This window comes from Hemitrygon akajei, chromosome 13 (assembly GCF_048418815.1).
Source record: "Hemitrygon akajei chromosome 13, sHemAka1.3, whole genome shotgun sequence".
NCBI classification, from domain to species: domain Eukaryota; kingdom Metazoa; phylum Chordata; class Chondrichthyes; order Myliobatiformes; family Dasyatidae; genus Hemitrygon; species Hemitrygon akajei.
In genome coordinates, this window is record NC_133136.1 from 59,544,813 (window position 1) to 59,571,848 (window position 27,036).

The window sequence follows — 27,036 nt, forward strand, 5'->3', positions numbered from 1 at the left end:
AGATTTTACCAACGTTGGTGTCACCTAGCAATTTATAAATAGTGTTTGAGCTGTGCTTAGGTATATAGCCACGAGTGTGGAGAAAGAATAGAACAGTAACTATGCACGTTTCTTGAGGTACGCCTATGTTGATTGTCAGTGAGGAGGAAATGTTATTACTGATTGATTTTGACCGTGGTCTCCTAATGAGGAAGTCAAGAATCTAGTTACAGAGGCCCAGGTTTAGAAGTTTGTTGATTAGTACTGAGGAGATGATGGTATTGAATGCTGAGCTGTCATCAATAAACAGTATCCTGACATATGTACGAGTGTTGTCCATTTGGTCCTAGACCAAGTGGAGAGCCATCGAGAATGGGTCTGCTGTATATCAGGTATGCTGGTAGACAAATTGCAGCAGATCCAGGTCCTTGTTCAGTGAGGAATGAATTCGAGCTATAAACAACTTTTCGAAGCATTGCATTATGATAGGTGTGAGTGATACCAATTGTAGTTATTGAGGTAGCTCACCCTATGCTTTTTGGGCATCAGTACGATTGCTGTATTTCTGTAGCAACATTGAGAGGTTAAAGATGTTACTGAGCACTTGAGCCAGTTTGTTGGGACAGGATTTCAAGACCATTCCAGGTACACCTTTGGGGTGTGACACTTTGTGAGAGTTCAGCCCCCTGAAGAATGTCCTGATGTCAACCTCCAAGACAAAGATACTGGAAGGATTTACGCAGGTGTAGTGTTATTCTCCCTTTCAAGGCTTGCACAAGAAGATTTGAGCTCATCGTCAGTGAAATGTCATTGCCATTTATGCTCTTCAGTTTCGCCTTATAGGACGTAACAGCATGCAAACAGCACCAAAGCTGTTGTACATCCATTATTTGTGTAAAATATTAACAGGTCTCTGCCCATCCATACAACCTGTCAATGCTGTATTGTGCAAGATCTGTGTCCACTAGTACAATATTCCAGTGTTTTATTGACAGACTTGAGTCTCTCAGTATTGTTCAAGCAGTGTTAGACCTCTATCTCAATAATACATGTGACGAAGGGTCTCGGCCCGAAACGTCGACAGCGCTTCTCCCTTTTGATACTGCCTAGCCTGCTGTGCTCCACCAGCATTTTGTGTGTGTTGTTCGAATTTCCAGCATCTGCAGATTTCCTCATGTTTACATGTGATAAGTTTGTATGTACAAGTACATTTCTCAGTGCCATTCAGTAAAAAGCTGCACCGTCAATAATATGCCCATGTTGTACATTGACAACTTCTGTCAATAGTTCAAAACCCCATCCTGACAGTGACAGACTATTTTGTACCAGGACTGTATCCGTATTGTACTGTGACAGACCTGTGCCCATCAGTGTAGCTCCCCTTGGTCTAGACAAGGCTGTTCATCTGAAACGGAATAGAATTAAGCCCGGACAATCAGGCTATGTCTAAAACTAGTGGCAAGTTTGAAAGTAATGGATAAGAGGTTTTGAGGAGATCTGAGGATGAATTATTTTTGACCAAGAAGGTAAACACTCATAATATTCAAGAAATACTTAGAAAACACTTGAGTCACCGAAGCATAGAAGGCGTCAGCTGTGTGCCAAAGGATCTGTTTCTGAACTGTATTACTCAATGGTTTCATGATCCTTTGCTTGTTGGTCACAGTTCAGACCAGGCCTTGGTTCCAGAACCCAGGCCTAGTATAGTTCCCAAGCTCAGTTTGATCCCATTTCATTCTCAGGCCTCAGACAGATCTTGGATCCTAGATCACAGGCCCAATCTAGTCCTTCAAGCAGGTCCAATCCAGTTCTGAATCTCTGGGGTAGGCCTTAGACCTCAGGTAGATTTCAAAGGGAGTTGAGTTATCTTTTCTAAGGATCTTCAGCCACACCCTTCTCCATAGCTTTTCACTATGTCTTGCTACATGTGACATTAATAAACCATTTCCAATTTCAGTACAAAAGCCTGAAAGCGTGGAGTATACCATCACACTCAAGGACAGCTTTTCCTCACTGTTATAAGACTACTAAATGATTCCGTTGTATGATAAGATGGATCCTTATCTTCACAATATACCTCATTATGGCCTTGCACCTTATTGTCTACCTGCACTGCACTTTCTCTGTAGCTGTTACATTTATTCTGTATTTTGTTATTGTTTTACCTTGTACTCCTTCAATGTACTGTGTAATGAATTCATCTCTATGAACAGTATGCAAGACAAGCTTTTCACTCTACCTTGGTACATGTTGCAATAATAAATCAATTTCAGTAATATTCCTTTTGGTTAGTATGCATTGAAGAGCCTGATGCAAATAGCTGCTCCTACAAAAAGACCTGGGGATTTCTAGCTAAGTCCTCACAGCCATAGCTGTACAGTAAAATGGATGTCTTGTATCAAGGTCATTCTACATAGCTAATTTTCCTTTAGTAGCAAAAAGTCTGATGCCATAAAAAGATTATTGGCCACCCAGTAGTAGCGACTCAGGCTCTGCGGTGACATTGGCAGGAGCAGAGAGAGGAACAGAGAATTATGCATAAAATTTTAACTGGTGTTCTCGGGCAAACAGAGAGCTTTGATCTGCCTCTGTTTAAGCAAGTGTTAATCTGATGCTTTTTCTGCCTCCCCAGGTGAAAATAAAAGATCATGTGATACCATTATGGATCTGACTAATGTTTAACGTTAAGATAAACATCACTTGAGGGTTGTAAAAGATTTGAAGCCATGGAGGGAGCCATACCAATGCAAATTAATTGGGATCGTGTCTGCAAAAGGCCCTAGGAATGAGTACTTAGATATTGTTAATCTGAAGGAATTTGCTATGTAGCAGCAGGATTTGCACTCAGAGCTGGTACTGGGGAGTTAGGTAGTTGGTGGCATTGTTCGTGTCAAAATATTTGCAGATGCCAAAATAGTGCCTGCACCAGTATAGATTCCAGCCCGCAGCAGTTTAAATGTCTGAACTCACCATGATCCTAGACATACTGATCTGTTCTTTTGTAGAGGTCAGTGGCAGAGAGAATTCCCACTCCATTGCATGTGCAATGATTTTTGGATCCACTGTATGAGAAGGCTACCTGAAAATGTTTAAAGACATAACCTTATGTGAATTAAATGTCTATTGTTTTAGACTTATCCTATGAATTACAACAAAGGCAGAATAAAAGCACACTTTTTGTCAGTATCTTTGTGATGCCTGAAATAGAAATGAAGATTGAGCGTAATGGTTATATTTACAGGGCATATCGCCTTAAATCTGTATTGGAAAATCAGCAAACTGTTACTATTGTAAAATAACTTAGGCTCCCCTACCATTTTGAGAGTTTGTCAATTTACCACCCCTCACTCATCTTTCCTGCAAATCTCTTTTAGAACCGTTGCTTTTAGATGTTTGACGGCAATAGTATTAGAATCTTGCAGTTTTAACATGACTGTCGTCACTGTTGATCCATCACGCAGAGAAGCTCATAAATATTCTGTATGTTACAGCTTCCAGAAGTGGTGTGCAGCCATCTGATTATAAAAATACAGTTCACAGAAATAACACATTATTTATGAGACGTGTTTTGTATGCATAAGAAGCACTACAAACAGATGTATACAAGGGAATAAATCAATCTTTTGCTCAATGGATCACAAATAGTCATCACTTCTCATTTTCCTCTAGATAGCTGTTTAATATATTTCCACTTTAGAAAATTATTCCATTGGATTATTTTCTCTGCAAGTTTCTGACAGTCCATCTATTTTCTACTTTATAGAATGTGCCCAATGTCCCAATGTACATCTATATGTATTACAATCTTTTTGAAAATTCCAGCATTCCTTCATCTATACTTTTCTCAAAAGATTAATTGTCTATTGCCAATTCGGAGTTTGGCTGACTGATACTCACGTCTATTAGCATGCAGGCAATACTGGCAGATATTTCTCCTCAAGGAGTCCGTCTAGATGTGCGTGTTCTCCCCATTAATATTAATTCTCGATATGTTTTAAGATTGGCTCAAATGTCCCAGAGGGTAACAACCATAAGGTAACCAACATAAAACAGATTTTGGATTTTCTCAATCTCTCAAGCTTCCAGCAAGCTGATTTATAAATTATAAAAAGGAAACTGAATGATCACTAGCACGTCCTTATTATACATGAACTTTTGTTTTTTTTTAACTCCACTTCAGATCCAATTCTCTTATCTTCACTGGGTCCTGCTCACAATACATACCTGCCCAGAATACAAAAGAAATTTGAAGGCCGTAAAATGGCTGATGTGAGCAAATTACCTTGGTTTGGGTGTTTGTCTTAGAGAAACAGATTTAATGTTTGCAGTCATTTTGAAATTGGACCTACTGAGTGTTTCTCGCACTTTCTGTTTTGTTTTAATATTTCTACCAACTGCAGATTTTTTCTCTAATTTGATATGGTTCCAAGAAATTAATTTGAACTATATCAAAGGAAGTTTTACTCTGCTTTCACTTTGCTACACTCCACCTCAGATGTTTTTTTGCTGAGGCAAAGTGACACAAGGCAATGAATAAAAAATTCTGGCGAACAGTTGATTTAAACATGCAGAAGTGAAAGGTAAAACTTCAAAAGTTATAATCAGAATTTTCCACTTTCCTATGGTAACTTCAAGAGATTTGAAACTCTGGGCAATTTGTTCTTGTGCGTTAAGTGCAAGAAACAGAGAATTCTTGGGGAGTATCAGGACTGGAGAGTTTATATCTGAGAATTTTGTATAGTACTGTATATATTTCATACCTTTTTCCTAATTTTCCATAAGTATACACTCACATGCCTTAATATTGCCATCAGAGTATTGAGGGAAAAGGGTTTACTTATCTCTAAGTGATCTGTATAATCTGTGATCTGTGTAACTGTTGCAAAATTGCAAAACAAGTATCAGCCAATTTGTTTTCTAATCATTTAAATGCAAGCAGTGTCCTAGTGGAAATGGTCTACAATCCTGAACATGCCAGACCATAGGAGATCTGGAGAATCCTTGAGGATATCAGGACAGGAGAGAACAAACATTAAGTTTTCTCATGAATCCACCACAGCTGTCTATTAATGTTATTAAAGTGAAGGTTAATACTGGTCTACAGTATCCTGTTATGAATCTGAGTACAGTAATAATGCTTCTTAAGCTATAGGTGCTTTTACTTATAAATGTATTGAGTCACATTTAATGGAAATAAGGTATTTATTCGGAGCAATTTTATTGAAAGAAATTTCTGCTTTCGTTTCTGTGGTAGGCAGTATTTATGCATAGGTCTGCAAGGATGAGAAGCAGAGATGTAGAGTGGCATTTAAGCCAAAGACAATAATCTCTGTTAAAGCTTTCTTTCATTGTGTTTGCAGATGCCTATACCCGCTCAGAGGTGAATTACAACTGGACTGATGGACCAGGAAAATCTGTGGTTGTTGCAGAAGATGGTTCTCGCCTGAACCAGTATGATTTACTAGGACAGACTGTAGGAGAAGAGCTTATTCGGTCCAGTACAGGTTTGTAACTAGCATTGTAGAAAATAATGCTGACCGTTACAGAATCTCTTTTATTTGAGTGCACTAGAAGTCATGAAAATGATCTTACTGAAATCCTGAATGTTGTTAGGAATCTGTAGTAACCATGCATTTATTACCAGAGATCACAGTTTATTTAGAATTTTAATTAATCTTGCTTTAGCAGTGATAGTAGGAATTTATAGTGGAGCATGTTTCTTTTGAAATTCCAGCTCTTTTTGATCTGTTTCTAATTTCTCATGGATGAGTACACGTAAATTTTCCACCCCTCCCTTCAATGTGACACCACATTGAAGAGACATTGATCCCTTGTTCATTTGTATCTTTAGAAGTCATGCCATGCTGGAATTCAACAGACATCTCGTGAGCTCCTGGATGAATAGTCAGTGGAATTCCTTGTCTATTGTGCCATATGTTTGGGAAGTTATTAATAATGAAGCAGCCACCATTTCAACTGAGAGGTCTGGCCATGTAAGGCAGTCAAGGTTAGCCTGCTCCCACCTCATCTACTTCCCACAGAATTCTGAACACCTGATGTCCCGTATTTATTACTCAAATGAATCTACCACTTAGCGTTTACAATCAAGGTTAATAACAATTATTATCATTTAATCTACATCATTACAATAGATTATACATAGCTTCTAGTTACCATGTTACTTGGGCAGCTTGAAATCCTATCCCCAATGCTTCCCAAAAATACAGAAGACCTCTTGCAGTAAGCTGCCTGGCCTGTGAAGTATTAAAACTGCTTCGATTCTGTGTAGTCCAACTATCTGAGTGTGATTATTTACAAGATAATTGCAAAAAGAATTGCAAAAAAAAATTGATCATGGCAAAAATGGAGTACTTTTCAGGTTAGTGTCAAGGGAGAATGTTATTGCCAAGGCTGTATATTCTTTTTCATCTAGCAGAGCATAAGAAGAATTTGTGTAGCTATTTTATAATTATTAGGAAGAACTTCAATATATATTACACACACACACACACACACACACACACACACACACACACACACACACACACACACACACACACACACACACACACACACACACACACACACACACACACACACACACACACACACACACACACACACACACACACAAAGAATTATGCCATCCAGCCCCTCTTGCCTGCTCCACTAATCCATCATGGCTAACTTAGTAACCCTTTTATCCTATTCTCTTATCTTCTCTCCGTAACCTTTGATGCCTTTGCAAATTAAGAAGCTATCAACCTCTGCTTTAAATACACCCAATAACTTGGCCTCCACGGCCATCTGTGCCAATGAATTCCATAGATTCACCACCGTTTGTTTAAATAAATCCGTCCTCATCTCTGTTCTAAAGGGACATCCTTTTATTCTGAGGCTGTACCCTCTGGTCCTAGACTCTCCCACTAGAGTAAACATCCTCTCTATGTCCACTCTATCCTAATATTTCAATAATTAATGTCTCAATGAAATCCCCCTGTAATTCTCCCCTTAAATTCTTCTAAACTCCAATGAATACAGGTCCAGAACCATCAAACACTCATTACACGTTCCCACTCAAGACTTAAGAAAGCTTGGTTTTATTAAGCTAAGGAGAGGAGGAGAGGTATAAATGATGGGATGGATTACTCTTCCAAGTCAGCTGCGAATAGCAGTGGACCATACTAATTGTTGCCTAATAGTTCGCAGCATTTATTTGGTTTTGTGGAATCTATATCGCTCCTGTTTCTGCAACTGCCAAATATACAGAAACGCTCTTTACATGGACTATAATTAGCAGGTATATGTACTATAACCTCTGCTTTATGTCCAAATTGACAGATGCTACTTTATAAATGTCAAAGGACTCTTAAATGGGCCTTGCAGCTGATTCACTTCTTCAGTTCTGTTTATTTACATATCAGAGTATAATCACTTACCTTTTAAAAGATTATGTGATAACAATTAGTAAATAGCAGTAATGAGTTGAGTGAAAGGCACTGATTTTTAATTTGTACATAATTGTGAGTAGGTATTTAGTATTATTATGGCATTTGTAACTATTTGTGGCTTTGGAATAACAGGATATGTCATCTGGAACTGATCTGCATAGAGAGGTTTTAGAATTTCAATCTCAAAAAATCTACAGGAAATGAAATTGAATTGTGATGCTGATAGTAATTATTTGCTCATTTGATGAAAAGCATATATGCAGCAGCTTTGTTTAAATTAACATTAATGACTGAATCCATTTGGTGTCTACCCTCAATTTGATCTGATTGAAAGCAACTAAAATCTACTTAAAAATGCTTTTCTACAACTGCATTGTTATTGATGTGACTTTTTGCAGCAGTGCTTACTTTGAAAGTACTGGAATCTGATATTGTTATTGTGTGAGATTGACTGAAAAATGTGGATTTCTGCAGATATTGGACTATATAATAAGGCAAATTAAGATGTCACCAGACAATAGAAGGAAGCTAGGAAGAAAAGAGGGAGAACATGATAGTTTTGCATTTCATGTTTAATTTTGTTAAGCACAAAGCCCAAGTTTTTGTTATATATTTAAATCAATTGCATGAATATTTTAGTATATAAAGAATTTAAAAATAATTAACTCCTTTCATTGACTGAATTAGTGAGATGATGTCTCAAGTCTATCTGAAGGCATTAAGATGTAGTCTTACAGGATGCACCATCTCAATAAACCCCTTTCACACTTTCTTCCCCTTTTCTACCTCTCGCTGCAGTGGAAATGATAAGTCCATGTCCTTACAATGTCTACACAACAGAGTCCAATTTTACGTATCCCATCATCGTTCTACATGAACCCTTGGGTCCAGTTATAATTATGTTCTACCTTATGAATAAGAGCCCAGTCTAGTTTGAGGAGCCAAGGATAGAAGAGATAGCACTTACAATTAAGAGTTATTTGCTCATTATTATCTAAAAGCACAATGGGCTGTCACATATTGAACTTGCTATATAGGAGGTCATGTGTGTATGGCAATGTCACTACTTGGAGATTCAGGAAACGATAGCATTTGTTTTGCAAATGGAGCCCCGAGAGACTCCTAGGTGCAGTCATCACTCTGTGAATCTTCAGGACACCCATTTCCTTCTGAGTTTCATGCCCATTTTGAAGAAAACATCTCTGATATGATTTAATGTGAAATTTGATAACTATTCCATCATATTCTGGAATGGTCGGGGTCTAAAAGATCAAGGTGATGATGACATTCATCTCTACAGATTGTGGAGTCCAGGCACTATCTATAGAAGGTGATGTGTTACGTAATGACAGGCTTTGAGATCCATAGTCTCTCGATAACATATGGAATCAGGGGACTGACTCCAGGAGGACTTTATAGGAGCAGTTCCTCCTGACCAGAGCACTTCCTATCCTCTCATATGACCTTCACCTCAAGGAGACCTTTACCACTATCTTCTCTCTTCCATCTGTGTTCTATGTTCTTTCGAATTGTACTGAAGGGACAATAGAGCAATGACAGTGTCTCAATTTTTCAAGGTTAACAATAGGTGGCCTTCTTTATTGCGCTGTTCAGAAAATTCTTATGTTTCTCTTGCTCAAAAGGTCTTGTTACTGACCCAGAACTCAGTTGCAACCAATTCTGCAGTAAACCACCAGTTAGCTATTGCAACTGCTATATGAACCTGCTTTCCCCTGAGTTACCCTGTCCAGTTGCATATACTGAGTCAGTTTTGCAGGACAGGTGTCAGGTTTAGCAAATGAATTGACATTGGACACTCTTTATTTCATGTAGGTACACACAACATCACAAACAAACGCCAAGTGTGGCCTGAGGCACTGTCCAAGTTATGTTTACCAATTGATTTTACACCCTGTTTGCATAGTTTATAAAACTTGTGTGAAGTGATTGAATGTCTAGGGGAGTATCTCTGTAGACAATTCTGTCAGATTGATGGGAAAGATCTACAGAGGGCTCTGATGAAATCAATTTATCTTGTTACCCATGCTGAATATCTGTAAATTAGTGAATTAATCAGTTGACATTGAAAATATTTAAATTACACTGCTGTAAACCAAGAACATATAGATCCAATTAAATGATTTTATGTTCATTTAATTGGATCTTGTTTTCTAATATTTGCTTTGATACATGTATTGAAGTTTGGATCTGCTTACTCTAAATGTCAGCTCAGGGAACAAAAACTAGAATCATATCTACTGATAAAGAAACTCAGCCTTTCTGACTGGCCATTTTAAGTTAACCAAAGGGGGTGTGTAGGTTATGTTTATATTTTGTTCCTATTGTAAATGATTGGTATAAATTCTAACAAACAAAACTAGTCTTATGTTTTTATTGCAATCCGAGTTGTAATTTGCTTTTCACTGCAGGTGAATATAAAGTCATGACAACATATTTCCACCTGAAAAGAAAAATCGGGTACTTTGTGATCCAAACCTATCTGCCGTGCATCATGACTGTCATACTCTCTCAAGTGTCATTCTGGCTGAACAGAGAGTCAGTGCCTGCAAGGACTGTCTTTGGTAAATAAGGTTTTACAGTCTTTCTAACCTTTTTCTAACCGGTTAAATGCTTCTGGTCATATCACTGAGCTAATTAGAATAAATATTACTTTATTTATATTGGGATAAATATTTTTTACTGACCACTATGTTTAAAATCTGACTAAATGACATTGATAGGCTGAACGCATTGAACTTGAGAAGTTATTTTATACATATGTGTGAGATTAATGCAGATTATGTGCTGTATTGCATTTCTATGTTTAAAATGTTCATTAAAATGCAACATTTAACTTGTGGACAACAGGAGAGGTAAGGTTTGTTCATCATGAAGAAATTAGGCTGATACACACCACAGCATCAAGTAATTTCCAGCTAGTTTTGTTTCAATAAAGAAAGCAATACTATGCACCTGGAAAGTTAGCTAACCTGACTATGTTTTGTATAAATTTGTTTGGGATGTAGCTACATTGTGTAATAATATTGAAAAAAGATCATGGTGAGAACTCAAGGTCATCCATGGAGGCTGGACCAGCTGCAGTGTTTTTGCAACTCAGCTGTCAGGGAGTCGAAGGGCCACATTATTTTCTTCAGTGCTTATACCATTCACTGATGCAAAACTGGGTTTCATGCAGTCGTGTGTTACTGTCTGATAGTGATCTAACAATGAGTCAGTCTTTAAATTATGGAACTCTTCTTTTGTCAGAAAGCATTGAGTCCTGATGAAGGGTCTTGGCCTGAATCGTCAGCTGTTTATTCATAGATGCTGCCTGACCTGCTAATTTCCTCCAGCATTTTATGTGTGTTGTTCTGGATTTACAGCAACCACAGAATCTCCTGTGCTTAAAACACATTATCTGATTGGAATTGGCGACAAAAGGCTTTTAGATTTATTTGATAAAGTCACTGTAATCTAAGCAATATTTTCTTTATAAAAGGTTTATTATTCATATACATAGATTTCAGTGACTCTGAAAATGGCAACAAAACAGTATTTAAAAAAGCTGCACCAGCTATTTGAATTTCTTTGTCTTGTCTTTTGGGATCCTACCTAAACAACAGGGGGAAGTATCAGTAATCGAACTAGCAAGTATGAAATTGTTGTCCAAAATACTCTCAAGAAAGAAGGCCCAAGATTCCTTCATAGTTCTTACTAATTTATATGAATTCCTGAGGAAATGCAATGTGGTGATTATGGAGACTGTTTTGTGATGGAGATGTTATTGTTGGAGAAAGAAATGCTTTAACTTTTTGAGGAAAGTCCAATACTAATAAAGACCTTCACTCCTCAATCCTTGATGTATAAAGTTAGCAAAGAAGAGAGCTCAGCCTGCAAAGAATAAATGCTAGACAGGACACTAAGCAGACACAGTTCCTTGGGAAAATGTCATAGGCCATGTACCCAACCATGTGAAGTTATGTTCAAACCCCAAGGTTCTGACTGAAAGGTGGAAGTGTTACCTCTTTATGATGTGTTTGGTTTACTAAATGCTGGTACATCACTAGGACAGCTGACCAGCTCAGAACGTTCTGCAATGTTTCAATACAGATACAGTAAAATTACTTGCACAAACTGTTGGGACACAATTTAATAATTCTCCAGTGCATGCAGAAAAATGGCTGGAAACACCAGAGTACACAATTTACAGGATTTTATTTTATTCAGTAAAGTTTTTCTCCATGGCTTTACATAATTTTTATAATAAAGGCATATAAATGTAAGATGTTGTTTAGTGTTCATTCCATATAATTTTAAATTAAAGTTATATTCCCTAACATAGCTCAGCTAAAAGTCAGAAGTCAACAAATCCTGAAGTTAAAAATATTTCAATATATTACTGTTTTTTAATTAAAGTGGAAAAAAGTTCTGGTATTGTTTTGGAATTGTGGGACTATTTGCAGGAATAATTAAAACAGTCCATTTTATCACACATCAGCATAATGAACTTAGTAAGATCTTGGTTAATAAGTATTTAGACATATGGACAGTAATTTAAACAAACAGCTTCTTGTTCTCCCCTGGGGCTTTTGTTGTAGGTAATCATCAATATTTATTGATATTTTGTAATGTTATTTGTCTATGGGAAATAAAGAATGGCTGTCTGTGTATGTGAATTAAGCAGCAATAGTGAATAGGTGGCCTGCTTAGCATTGAAAGTGTGTTCTAGATGATGAAGTGTTTTGGCTCTATCAACGTTATAGTGCAGGTTAAACTACAATTCCTTTTCCTTATCGCTATCTTTCTGAACACCTGCTGAAGATGTCGCAGTGCACAAAACTGAGGAAGTGACAGCATGAAGACATTTATATTATAAACAACATGTTATCCAAAAATTGAAAATAAACAAATTCTGATATTGGAAATATTCAATATCGAATTTAAATTAACAATATATATAAAAATGAATTGGTTCTTATTGTTACTTTGTTGATTAAGTGATTCTACAATTATTCAAATCATTGACTAAAATGACAACAGAATGTATATTTTTTCAAGAATTTTCTTTAACTAAGTGAAAGTAGTGCAACTGGATCAAATAGAAGGACCCCTGTGTGGTGGGGAGGATGATTTTAGAGTAGAGGACATTTCCTGAGTTCTTATTATGTGGAAGGACATGATTAGTGGAGATGAGAAACTGGCTAAGTTGAACATTCCCACCAGAATGCTGAAATGTCTGAAGAAGGAAGATGGAAGAAATTATAAATGGTCAACTGTTGAATGTGGAGGCTTGTGAATGGAAGTTTTAGATCAAGAGAACTCTATTCCTGCTCAGTCCATGGTAAGTAGAAGTGAGAGTAGAAGTGTGAGAAATAGATGAAATGCATTTGTCAGCAATCCAGGGGAAGCAATGGTGTGGAAAGAAGTCCTGTCAGAAGGCATGATAGATACTCTGTTTATTAAGCTTCATATCAGGGCAAATATAATGGAATGGGGTATATGGAATAGAGTCCTTATAGGAAGCAAGGTGAGAGGATGTATAGTGCAAGTAAATTTAGTAATCCCTGGGCTGGTAATAGATGTTTGTCTCTAATATGACACTTGAGATGGAGATAGAGAGATAGGAAGTTAAAATAAAGTCAGAAACGGACTGTGAAGAATAAGGTAGAGGTTGGCTGCATAAGGAATAAATATTTTGAATTCCTTATGAGTGTAGAAGGCTGCACCAATAGAGTACTGGAAAAGGGGCCTAGGGAGAAGGTGTTTGCTGGATCCCATGTAATTTTCCTTCTTTGATCTGAAGAAAGTGAATATTTGTCACAGACATGGACTCAGCAGCGCAGCAGATTCGGCAACTGCACTCATGAATATGCACATTTTATGCTAATTATTATTGCAATATGGCAGTATTTTACTCCCTTCTTTTCAATGTAACACTTGTCGAGACTTGAGGAAAGCACAGCAGCGTTACATTGCCTGCTTGCGTTCGGCCTTGTTGAGAAAGTGGACTATTGAGTCGACTGGAGACTAGCAGTATCGTTTTATATTTAGATATTCCCTTTCAGCCGTGGTGTTGCCATCTAGTTTTCCATTTGAGAGCTTTAGTTAATGGCCCTGTTTGGCCTAGTGTTTACTGTTTCCTTTTTCCCTTAAAAAACTGTTTGCATTACAGTTGTGAACTTTTGACCCACTTCAGTGTCTCTCTTTCCGCACTTGGACCATATCTGAAAGTAGTGACAGCAAGTCTCGACCACATGCAAGATGGACCCGCAGGATGCTGGCGTGACGCCTTGATCTGAACGCAGGTAGGACAGGCAGATACGAAATCATGAACGTCCTGGGACATAGAAGGCTACCTAACTTGTCTCTTTATAAGCTCCTGGGTGTGTTGGATTCCCAGATGTCCAGTCCGACGGGAAAAGTGACCCCAATCCAACACTTTGGAGTGCACTGCAGCAGGGGTAAACAATCGGTTGGGAGGTCCCCCACCTGGGCCTGAGTCTAACTGTTGGGTGGCTTCCCACCTCCCTAAGCTCCCATTGCCTCATGTGACTGCCAAATTCATGGTTCAACATGTCTTCAGGCTCCGTGGCTTCCCTCAAGACATAGTGTCTGATCGTGGAACACAGTTTACTTCTTGCTTTTGGAAGGCTTTCTGCTCTCTCGTAGGAGCCACGGCCAACCTCTCGTCTAGTTTCTACCCTTCCCCCCAATCCAATGACCAGACTGAGAGAGAGAACCAAGAGTTGGAGACAACCCTGCGCTGTCTTGCCTCTTCACATCCTAGAGCTCCCAACTGGCTTGGGCAGAGATCGCCTACAATAACCTCCAGTTGTCCCCCTTTCAATGTCAGAAAGAATTCCAGCCACTGCTTTTCCCTGACCAGGAGATTGATGTAGGAGTTCCTGCTGTTGAACAGCTGATCCAACGCTATAAGCACACCTGGAGGTGAACCAGGGCTTCTCTGCTGCACTCCCAGAAACATGCCTGGTAAGCTGATCCGCTCCACTGACAGTTAAGGCCAGTCAAGCCAGGAGAGAAGGTCTGGTTGGCATCAAGAAATCTTCCCCTGAAAGTCGAGAGCCACAAATTGGCAACGCGCTATGTGGGACCATTTGAAGTGGAAAAGGCTGTCAACAAGGTCTCGTGTAGATTGCGTCTACCAGCATCAATGAAGATCCACCCAGTGTTCCATGTTTCCCAGCTCAAAGTGGTTACTACCTCTCCCCGGCCCCAATTCCTCCTCCTCCCCGCTTGGTAGATGGCTCCCTTGTCTATACAGTCCGTCACCTGGTGGCATTTCGCTAGGTATGTGATATGGTCCAGTATCTTGTGGATTGGAAAGGGTACGGTCCTGAAGAATGTTCTTGGATACAAGAGAAGGACATCTGGGACAAGTTGCTCATGTAGGACTTCCAGCAAGCACAGGTCTCTAGCGCCTCAAGATCGAGGGGGATCCTGTCACAGTGCAGCAGATTTGGCAATTACACTCGTGAATGTGCATGCGGCAGCCAATTATTATTCCATTATTGTGGCAGCTAATTCCTTTTTCATTGTAGCACTTGACGAGACTTGAGCAAAGCAATATTACACTGCCTGCTTGCATTTGGCCTTGCCTGAGAAAGTGGACTATGAAGTCGACTGACAGTGTAGACTAGCAATATTCATTTTATATTTAGATATTCCCTTTCAGCCACGGTGTTGGCATCCAGTTTTCTGTTTGAGAGTTTTAGTTAATGGCCCTGTTTGGCCTAGCATTTGTTTTCTTTTCCCCTAAAGTACTGTTTGCGTTAAAATCTGTGAACTATCGACCCGCTTCAGTGTCCGTCTCTCCACATTTGGGCTACATCCAAATGTAGTGGCAATATTGTTGAAAAAGGTGTTGAATGGCAGCAAATAGTGTGTGGTTTGGCTTACCAGCCATGCAATGAATACCTCCTCCTTCTGATGCTTGCATTTTTCTGTTGGTATACGTTAAATCATGAACAGAAGCAAAATTTTAGATACACGATTATTTTATTGAACATCTACTCGCTCAGCAGTGGGGAAGCACCTTGCCACACATTCTACCAATATTAAGACCAAAACTGGAAATTTGGAGGTACTCCCACTTCAGATCAAAGACCATGAGACATAGGAGGAGAATTAGGCCATTTGGCCCATCGAGTCTGCTTCACCATTCCATCATGGCTGACTAATTATCTCTGTCAAATCCATTCTCCTGGCTTCTCCCTGTAACTTTTGATGCCCTGACTATTCAAGAACCCGTCAGCTTCCACTTGAAATATATCCAATTACTTGACCCCCACAGCTGTCTGTAGCAATGAATTTCACAGATTCACCAACCTCTGGCAATAGAACTTCTTCATTTCTGTTCTAAATGGACATCCCTCTATTCTGAGGCTGTGCCCTCTGGTCCTAGACAATCACGCTCATGTGAATGCATGCACATTGTAGCTAATTAGTGTTCCATTATAGTGACATTTAACTCCCTCCTTTTGGTTCTAGTCTTGTTGAATCTTGACAAAAAGCACAGCAATATTTACGCCCACTACTTATCCTTGTCTGGGAAGGAAGGCTACAGTTCAGCAGCTCACCGCAGACAATCCGAATCAGGTGGCAGTGATCTCTGCTCCCACAGCCACAGTTCAGGAGTTCACAGCCGACAGCCAGCATCAGTTGGCAGCTATTACCACTCTCAAATGCAGTTCAGCAGCCTTTGGTTATGTCAGTCCCACTCAATATCTCCTTGATCCTGCTTTTATACTGCCACTTGGCCACTAATGCCCCAACTCTCGTGCACATACCAGAACAGGGTATTCCTCCACCAGGCAGATACTCTCGTAACCCTGATGACTGCAGGGATTTCGTTACCCAGTGTGAGCTGACTTTCCAAGCCCAGCCTAGTCAGACGATAATGCCCGTAATCTGGTGTACATGGTAAATCTCTTTGATGAGGAGTTTCCAACCTTTTCTATGCAATGGACCCCTACCATTAACTGAGAGGTCTGTGGACCCCAGGTTGAGAACCTCTGTCTTAGATGGACCCCGAGTTAGCCTGGTCAACTCTCTGTGGGAGCAAGGTTCCCCTGCAGTCCCGTTATTTTGGCTGTTTGTTGCCATATTAAGGAGAGTTTTTGATCTTCCTGTACAGGATCAGGAAGCTGTCCATGACTCCTAGTCCTGAGCCGATGTAGAGGGACAGTGAGGGACTATGCAGTAAAGTTCCTCACACTTGCAGTGGAAACGGGATGTAACAAGAGATTCCTCATCATGGCTTTCCAGCACGTATTGAGCTAACATCATTGCTCGTGATGAGCAGGACAGCCTGGATGACTTGATCTGGCCATTCGAGTTGACAACAGGGCACTGAGTGGAGCAGGGAAATAATGTCTTGAGCTTCCAACTCTTTGGATCATCATCTGTCATCACCGGTACTCAGTCCATAGAGGAGGAGCCTATGCAAGTGGGTTTCATGTGCCTAACTCGAGGAATGAGATCGGCACAGGAGGATGGGTTTCTGCCTCTATTGTGGCGATCCAGGACACTTCCGGGCTTCATGTCTCAGCCACCCAGTAAGAGAGGAAACCATCATCAGGAAGGGGTGTTCTGATGAGTCGGTTCTCCTTGTGATTGGCCTCCCCTAATTGTGTGATGCTCCCAGCTTCTACGTTGTGGGCGTCTCAGACCAATGGACTTCAGGCATTTATCGACTGTGGGCCATGGATATCTCCTTAGCATATAAACGGGGAGTCCTGACTGAAAAATGGAGAGAAAATATTGACCTCAATACCCTGGATGGTCCACCTCAGGGCACCAGCAAGATCCACCTTTCAACCAAACCCTTCCAACTTGTGCTTGAAGGCAACCATAGTGAACAACTGTCCTATCTGGTTGATTTGCCTGAACTGCCACTGGTGCTTGGCCTTTCCTGGTTATCTCAACACCACCCACGGATTGATTTGCCTTTAAAAGCATTCCCAAGATTGGGGACTGGCATGCCTGTCCACCTGTCTGAGTCTAACATTAACTCTGGTCTGTGATTCTCCTACTAGAGTGGACTCTCTGGCATTCCAGCTGAATATACTGATCTTCTTGAGGTCTCTGTAAAAAGAGGGCCACCTCCCTGCCTCCACACCAGCCATGTGACTGTGTCATTGATTGCTTACCTGGTGTTAGTCCTCCCTGAGCTGGCTTTTTTCCCTCTCGTCCAGAAATGATGACCATGAAAGACTGCAGCCAGGAGGCATTGGCCTTGGGGTTTATCCATTTACCAACCTCTCAAGCAGAAGTGAGTTTCTTTTTTCATGAGCAAGAAGGATGGCAAGCTGCAGCCCTGCATTCATTACTGGCCCCTAAACAATATCACAGTGAAGAACCACTACCCTCTTCCCCAGTTTGCCTCTGTGTTCGAAAATACCCAGAGAGCAATCACATTTTCTAAGATAGATCTGTGTAATGCTTATAATCTTCTTCATATCAGAGAAAGGATGAGTGGGAGACAGCATTCAACACCTCCACTGACCACTATGAGCACCTTGTAATGCCCTTTGGTCTGGCCAACACTCCTAGTGTTTTTCAGGCCCTGGTCAACGATATGATCAGGGACATGTTGAATCACTTTGTTCTTTGTATTTGGATGAAATTCTGATCTATTCCTGTTCTCACCAAGAACTCATCCTGCATGTTCAGAGAGTTTTCAGACACCAAGCCAGAGAAGTGTAATTTCCATAAAGACTAGGTGCTACTTTGGGCTATATACCTATCCCTTCCAGTATTCAAATGAACCTGTGTAAAGTTCAGGCAGTCATGGAGTGTCCCAAACCATCTATGATCAAGCAGATGCGGCACTTCATAGGGTTTGTGAACTTCTAATATTGCTTCATAGCTAGCTGGTGGCGTAGTGGCATCAGTGCCGGACTTTGGAGCGAAGGCTCCCGAGTTCGAATCCAGCCGGCTCCCTTGCACGCTTTCCATCCGTTGAGCGTCGAGCTAGCAACTCGGCCTCATAAAAATAAGAAAGCCTGCTAGAAAAGCACCATCGTGACGGTGTCACGATGTCACCGTGACGTGTCACGGTGTCACGATGACTCCACTCGGAGTTAAGGGCTTTCTTCTTCTTCTAATGTTGCTTCATGCAAAGCTTCCACTTGACGGTGGACTCACCAAGGAAACCTCTGCAGGCTTCCATTGGGCAATCAAAGTGAACCAAACCAAAGTGGAACTAATGTGATGCTACACAATTGCCTCTGTGCTGCAACACCCATACCTACCCTGACCTACATCGTTGATGTAGATGCATCAGATTTTGCCATTGGAGCTATACTCTCCCAGTGTTCTTCTGCTGATAGCCAGCTGCACCCCTGAGCCTTTCTTTTGACCGAGTGTAACTATTATGTCGAGATCCAAGACGTTCTGGGTGTCCTGGAGGCCCTGGAAGAATGGTGACACTGGCTGAAGGAGGCAAAGCATCTGTTTTTGGTTTGGACAGGTCACAAGAACCTCTCCAACATTCAGTATTCTAAGAGACGCCCATCACCATTGGGCTCTCTTCTTCAACCAGTTCAAAGTGAGTGAGTGAGAGAGAGAGAGAGAGAAAGAGAGAGAGTGTGTGCATGCGTGCGTGCGTGTATGCGTGTGTGTGTTGCGCGCCCTTAACTCCTGGTGGGGTCGTCGGGGCGCCGTCATGACAGGCTTTTTGCCCCTGCCATGGTGTGCCCTAAATTATTGGAATGCGGTTACTCCTCTTGCCTGGTTGGCCATCCAAGAATTAATAGAGCCAGGAATTTATTAAGAGACGATCTTGGTGGCCATCGATGTCCCAGGATGTCCATGACTTGGTCTTCAGCCTGATCCACGTGCCCAGTACAAGACGTCAAGCCAGTGCTCTGTGGGTCTGCTATATCCGCTGCCTGTGCCTCACTGACCCGGGTCATACCTCTCAGTGGATTTCATCATTGGTCTGACTCTGTCTAATGGAAACACTGTCATTCTGGTTGTTGTGAATCGACTCTCCAAGGCTGTCCACTTCATTGCTCTCCCTAAGCTCCTGTTGGCTTGTGAGACTGCCACCCTCATAGCTCAACGTGTGTTCTGACTTCACAGCTTCCCTCATGATGTAGTGTCTGATCGAGAACCACAGTTACCATCCTTTTTCTGGAAGGTTTTCTGTGTTCTTGTGGGAACCACAGCCAGCCTCTCATCTGGTTTCCATGCCCAATCTAACAAGAAGGCAGAGAGAGTGAATCAGGAGTTGTAGACTACCCTGCACTGCCTTCCCTCTTCCAGCCAAATGTTCTGGGGTTCCCAATTGGTTTGGGCAGAGATTGCCCATAATAATCTGCAGTCATCCTCCACTGGCATATCCCCACTTAGAATGCCAGAAGGAATTCCAGCCACTGCACTTCCCTGACCAGGAGACTGGAGATATGGGAGTTTCTGCTGCTGGACAGTTAGTCCAGTGCTACAAGTGGATGTAGAGATGAGCCAGGCCTTCTCTGCTGCACATTTGGAAACAACATGGCAGGCAGGCTGATCAGCTCTGCCAACAGGTGAGCTTCTCAACTCGGGAGAAAGTTTGGCTGGCATCCAGGGATCTTACCCTAAATGTCAGTGTCAGAGATCTGATCAGTGCAGCTTTCCCTGGTAAGTCATTTCCCCCAACAGTATCCAAAGTGGTATTATTATTGAGGGGAATGGACACAGCGGTATCTGTACTGGTTGCCTATTCCCTTTCTCTCTCCTGACAGTCACCTAGATACCTGTCTCCTGCAACTTGGGGGTGACTATGTCCTGTAGCTCCTATTTATCACCTCCTCATTCTCCCGTATGAACTGAAGGTCACCTAGCTGAAGCTCCAGTTCCTTAGTACAGTCTCTAAGGAGATGCAGGTTGATATACTTAGTGCAGATGTAGTTATCGGGGAGAATCAGTGCAGCTTTCCCTGGTAAGTCATTTCCCCCAACAGTATCCAAAGTGGTATTCTTATTATTGAGGGGAATAGATCAGGTTTCCCAGGCTTCCCACATCTCACAGGAAGAACCTGGATCCATTTTCAACACACTATGTACATACATACAAAAAGACAAAGAAAGAGGGAAACAAAAAACTTTCTAGAAACTTACTTAGAGTCCCCCCTATGTTCTTGCAGAAGCCTGTTGAGCCAAAGCCTCCTACTCTAACCCTGTGCCACTCCAACAATGTCCAATAACGGCCTCTCCGTTTGTGCCTTGCTTCTTTTTATTGGCCCTTGCTAAGTTACTAATAGCCCAAACAATCTTCAGCCCCAAAGATAAGACCCGACAGGCCACACTCCACAAGGAACTGTCTCCCACTCTCTCTGCAATCTCCAGTTTGTCAGTTCATTGGTGTCTCAGAAGTCTATTAAACCTATTTTAAAAATAGTTTTAATCTGTAGTATATCACATCACCCTTGAGGGTTAACAATTCCCCAACAGAGATATCCAAATGAAGCTGTCCCATGTTCTATAGCATAAAATGAAACACAAGTGGACAATAATAGGAATGATTCCAACAACACTCTCCCAGAGAAGAGATCACCCTGATCAGAGCTCTTCTCTTCCTCTCCTATGACCTTCACTGCAAGGAGACACTTAATACTGGCCTTTCTCTTCCATCTGGTTGTACTGAAGGGCCACTGGGGCAATCACGAAGTCTAATATTTTCAGCGTTAGGAATAAGTGGCCCTCTTTATTGCACTGTTCAGAAAATTATCACGTTGCTCCTGCTCCAAAGGTCTTATTGATTGACATAGAGCTCAGCTCCAAGCAATTCTCTTTTGAACTTCCAGTTAGCTAGTGCAATTGCTGTGTGGACCTGCTTTCCCAGGTGTCTAACTGCGTGCAGTGAATTGGTTTTGCAGGGGAGGTCTCAGTAAGGTTTAGCGAATGTATTGACACTTTGCCCTCTTACACCGTAACTTCATGTAACATCAGGTGTAGCTTGTGGCTCTGTGATGTCCCAATTGCCTTTACCCATTGATTTTTCACCCTATTTGCATAGTGTATAAAATCACGTGCAACATGATTGAATGTTGAGGGCAGTATCTCTTTAGGCACTTATGATATCCAATGAAATTGATGTATTTCATTATCCATGCTGAATAACTGTAAATTAGCACATTTATTCAATTGGCTTTGAAAATATTTAGATTTCACTGCTGTAAACCAGGGGCGCATGGATCCAATTAAATGATTTCATTTTCGTAGATCTTGTGAGATTTATATTGTTTTCTAATATTTTCTTTTCATGCAATTATTGATGTTTGAATTTGTTTACACTGAATGGCAGCTGAGTGAATAACATCCAGGAGGATGGCAATTGAAATTAAAACGCAGCCTTTCTCGCCGGCTATTTTAAGTTAAGCAAGAGGGGCAGGTTATGTTTATAATTTGTTCATATTGTAAGTTATTGGAATAAAGCATAACAAACAGAACTAGTCAACAATTTTTATTGTAATCCGAGTGCAGGCCACTTACAAAAATAGAACAATGGATCCACTGCTTGGTCATTTCCACTTGACTTAATAACTGAAAATAGCATCTCAGCCCACAATTTTCTTTCTCTTGCTTCCTTGATAGCTTCTGTTTTTGAACATTCAGAATCAGAATCAGGTTTATTATCACTGGCATGTGATGTGAAACTTATTAACTTAGCAGTAGCAGTTCAATGCAATGCATAATCTAGCAGAGAGAGAAACAAAATAATAACAAATAAAATAACAATAATAAATAAACAAGTAAATCAATTATGGTATATGTATATTGAATAGATTTATAAACGTGCAAAAACAGAAACATTGTATATTAAAAAAAAGTGAGGTAGTGCCCAAAAATTCAATGTCATTTAGGAATCGAATGGTAGAGGGGATAAAGCTGTCCCTGAATTGCTGAGTGGATGCCTTCAGGCTTCTGTACCTCCTACCTGATGGTAACAGTGAGAAAAGGGCATGCTCTGGGTGCTGGAGGTCCTTAATAATGGACACTGCCTTTCTGAGACACTGCTCCCTGAAGATGTCCTGGGTACTTTGTAGGCTAGTATCCAAGATGGAGCTGACTAGATTTACAACCTTCTGCAGCTTCTTTCGGTCCTGTGCAGTAGCCCCTCCATACCAGACAGTGATGCAGCCTGTCAGAATGCTCTCCACAGTACAACTACAGACGTTTTTGAGTGTATTTTTTGACATGCAACATCTCTTGAAATTCCTAATAAAGTATAGCTGCTGTCTTGCCTTCTTTATAACTACATCAATATATTGGGACCAGGTTAGATCTTCAGAGAACTTGACACCCAGGAGCTTGAAACTGCTCACTCTCTCCACTTCTGATCCCTCTATGAAGATTGGTGTGTTCCTTTGTCTTGCCCTTCCTAAAGTCCGCAGTCAGCTCTTTCATCTTACTGACGTTGAGCGCCAGGTTGTTGCTGCAACACCACTCCACTAGTTGGTATATTTTACGCCTGTATACCCTCTCGTCACCACCTGAGATTCTATCAACAATGGTTGTATCATCAGCAAATTTATAGATGGTATTTGAGCTATGCCTAGCCACACAGTCATGTGTATATAGAGAGTAGAGCAGTGGGCTAAGCACACACCCCTGAGGTGTGCCAGTGTTGATCGTCAGTGAGGAGGATATGTTATCACCAATCTGCACAGATTGTGGTCTTCCAGTTAGGAAGTTGAGGATCCAATTGCAGAGTGAGGTACAGAGGCCCAGGCTCTGCAACTTCTCAATTAGGATTGTGATGGTATTAAATGCTGAGGTGTAGTCGATGAACAGCATCCTGACATAAGTGTTTGTGTTGTCCAGGTGGTCTAAAATCATGTGAAGAGCCATTGAGATTTCATCTGCCATTGACTATTGTGGTGATAGGCAAATTGCAGTGGGTCTTTGCTGAGGCAGGAGTTCAGTCTAGTCATGACCAACCTCTCAAAGCATTTTATCACTGTCGATGTGAGTGCTACTGGGCGATAGTCATTAAGGCAGCCCACATTATTCTTCTTAGGCACTGGTATAATTCTTGCCTTTTTGAAGCAAGTGAGAGGTTGAAAATGTCTTTGAAGACTCCCGCTAGTTGGTTGGCACAGGTTTTCAGAGCCTCACCAGGTTTTCCATTGGGACCTTCTGCCTTGTGAGGGTTCACTCTCTTTAAAGACAGCCTAACATCGGCCTCTGAGACAGAGATCACAGGATCATCAGGTGCAGCGGGGATCTTCACAGCTGTAGTTATGTTCTCCCTTTCAAAGCGTGTATAGAAAGTGTTGAGTTCATCTGATAGTGAAGCATTGCTGCCATTCATGTTTTTGGGTTTTGCTTTGTAGGAAGTAATAACTTGCAAGCCCTGCCCTGCCCTGCAGTGCATCTGATGTCGCCTCTAACCTCATTCGAAATTGTCTGTTTGCCCTTGAAATAGCCATCCTGAAATCATACCCGATTCTCTGGTACAGGCCTGGGTCGCCAGACTTGAATGCCACAGATCTAGCCTAGAGCAGATGACGTACCTCCTGGTTCATCCACGGCTTTTGGTTTGGGAATGTACAGTAAGTCTCTGTAGGCACACAACTCATTCACACAGGTTTTAATGAAGTCGGTAACAACTGCAGCATACTCATCCAGGTTCAAAGATGAATCCCTGAATACAGTCCAGTCCACCGATTCAAAGCAGTCTTATAGGCACTCCTGTGCTTCCCTTGTCCAAACCTTCTTGGTCCTCACTGCTGGTGCTGCAGTCTTCAGTCTCTGCCTGTACTCAGGGACTCCATATGCCATTCATTGAAAAAACGAATAAATAAAGCTGCAAAATCTGTGTAGTGGATTTCCTTTCTGGCATTGTGCATTGCATGAGATAGGTTATAATGTGGTAGGACTATCTTGTCCTAATGATAGAACAAAATAGAAATTTCTTCCTGCATATCAGGTACCCTTCTCTGTGAATATCTGGAATTTTCTGCTTTGGAGAGGTACAGAGGCAGAATCAATAAGTAGTGTGTATTCAAAATCTTTTCTGGCAGATTTTTGGACTATCTGTTCTCCCCAAAAATATTGCAGCAGCTTCTAAATCTTCACCAAGAAGGAGAAATGGGGATTAATTAGAGGATGGATTTGAAGTGGAGACAAATGATTATTTTAATTTTGTTTGCTCCATCCCCAAAATAGTGGGGAATGAGAGTTCCTTTGTATTCTAACCAAACAATGAATATCTGAGGTTGAATACATTATTGAGTTACTTCTCCTAGAACTAAAAAGCTAAGGCAGTGCAATGTTTATTAATTTGATATAATTAAGTATGACAGGGGTGAAGTGGTAGCGTAGTGATTAGCACGATGCTACCACAGGTCGGGACGTCAGAGTTCAGAGTTCAATTCCGGCACAGTCTGTAAGGAGTTCGTAGGTTGAACTCATGACTGTGTGGGTTTCCTCCAGATGCTCCAGTTTCCTCCCACAGTTCAAAGATGTACTGGTTAATGTAAATTGTCCGGTGGTTAGACTAGAGTTAAATATCAGTAGGTTGCTGGGTGGCCCGGTGGGCTGGAAGGGCCTGTTCTGTACTATATCACTAAATAAATAAAATAAGTAAATAAATGATAGTTTTAAAATGGTGAAATATAATCCCTAAAGTGAACACAGCAGTAAAATGGAATTATCTATATCAAACTCATAGTCTTACTGTGATCTATAGTCTGGTGACATTTTATTATCCATGAGTGTCATGAAATAATGCATGGTACTATTAAATTACTCATTATCCATTTATATTTATCTGTTTCCATTTCAATGAAATATTGTTTGTTTAATTCAAAGCTTCATTACACCTTTTAATGAAACGTTTATAAACGCTGTGCAGAAGCAGTTTAAATTTGGTGCTGGAATAATAAATCTAAATCTTTCTTAATTAGATAAAGCTCGAGTTTAGAAACCTGATGGAACGTAATTATTGGACCTTCTGGCATATTATCCTGGAAACTGTGTGGCATGTGCCAGAGCCAGAATCTAGTTTAGATCTTGGATAGGCTGTGGGAGTCAGCATAGTAGTTTGAGGCAGATTTCTTGAATTATAATTCCATATACTTTTGAGAATGGCATTAAAGCAAAACATTTTCTGTAGAGAAAACTAGATAGCTAAATTTAATTAGAATAATTCTTCACTGAAAGGTACTGTCTGACACAAAAGTAGACAATTTTGAAAATATTTACTCCGATAGCATTTACTAAGAGAAAAACAAAAAATGTTTCTGGTTGATGATCTTTCATTAGGAATAGGGAAAAGGTAAAGAGAAGCAAGGTTTTAAAGTGCAAAGAAACGATGCGATAGGAGAGGCAGGAAACAATACAGAATGGTCTCAGATAGGGCGAGGGCCCACTCTATAACCAACCCATTTAAATACTTTTCTCACTCATGTTTTTAGACATTACTTGGTGGCAGTTTTAATGGAAATAATCAGAAATGCCACCTATGGACAAGATTAGTACTGCACTAAATTTTTGAAATGGAATATTGTTAATCATATAACATTTTTCACTGTATAATGGATATTATAAAAATTGCAACTATAGAATTCTATTCAGTTGATTGCCTGAGATTAAGAAATTAAATGTTTGTCTGATGAGTCAATGATCTAAAACCAGGTGAATAAATTACATAAAAATAACACAGATTAAACATGACCAATGTGAACCATCAGAGCTTACATGATAAGTCAGCTGGTTTATTCAACACCTTAATCTATGTTTTATTGATACAATTGCTAATTTCATCACTACAAATTTAAATTCTCTAAATGAAAATTAATTTAATCTTGTTATTACATATAGGTAATATTTGTGACATGTTTAAATATTGATCAAAGCACTTGAATATATTACACAATGAAGTTATGAAAAGAATCGTCCCATTACTAAATTTGAAAAGGATTTTTGGATGTATTTTGAATTAAAATCTTCAGTTCCCCATGTTAATACTTATTTTCTTCATGACTAACTCTGTGCTTTTAATACAGCTGTTAATTAACAAAAATATCTAGCTGTTCATCAAAATTATATCAGATACAAACCATGGGGTGTAATTTAATGTTTAACTATTCCCTTCTATTTCCTAATCTAATGCCCTTCCCTTGGACAACATTGGTGGCACGGAGAAGGGAGACTTGCAGCTTGGGCAGCTGCCGGTCTTCCAGTAAAATAAACCTTGCCCAGGCTTGCGCCCTGGAAACTTTCCAAGGTGCAAATCCATGGTCTATCGAGACTAACGGAGGCCTACTACATTTCCTAATGTTCTTTCATACAATACATACATTGGTGAAACTTTATAACAGATTTTTCAGGGCACCACTAGCAATTGAAATAGAGGGTGACACAGTGGTACTGCAGGTACCACTGCCTCAGAGTCCCAACAACACCTCCAGCCCACCACACCTCCAACTCTGTATTTGATTTTGGATGCTGTCTGCATGAAATTTGTATGTTTTCCTTGTGTCTGTATCAGCTTCCACTGTGTGGGCTGATTTCTTCCACAACCCAGTGATGGTGGATTGTTAGATTAATGGGATGGTTGTTAGATTGACCATGGTGTAGGTAACTGCTGGGAG

At 40.5% G+C, this 27,036-nt stretch overlaps 1 protein-coding gene across 5 annotated transcripts in view; it reads left to right on the plus strand.

Moving 5' to 3' along the window:
• Nucleotides 1-27,036, plus strand: part of gabra2a (gamma-aminobutyric acid type A receptor subunit alpha2a) — a 174,601-nt gene that overhangs the window by 125,869 nt on the left and 21,696 nt on the right. For all 5 annotated transcript variants that reach the window (XM_073064724.1, XM_073064721.1, XM_073064722.1 and 2 more), the window contains exons 7-8: nt 5,340-5,483; nt 9,860-10,012. In XM_073064724.1, the coding sequence (XP_072920825.1) occupies nt 5,340-5,483; nt 9,860-10,012 (297 nt within the window). The remainder of the gene's footprint in view (nt 1-5,339; nt 5,484-9,859; nt 10,013-27,036) is intronic.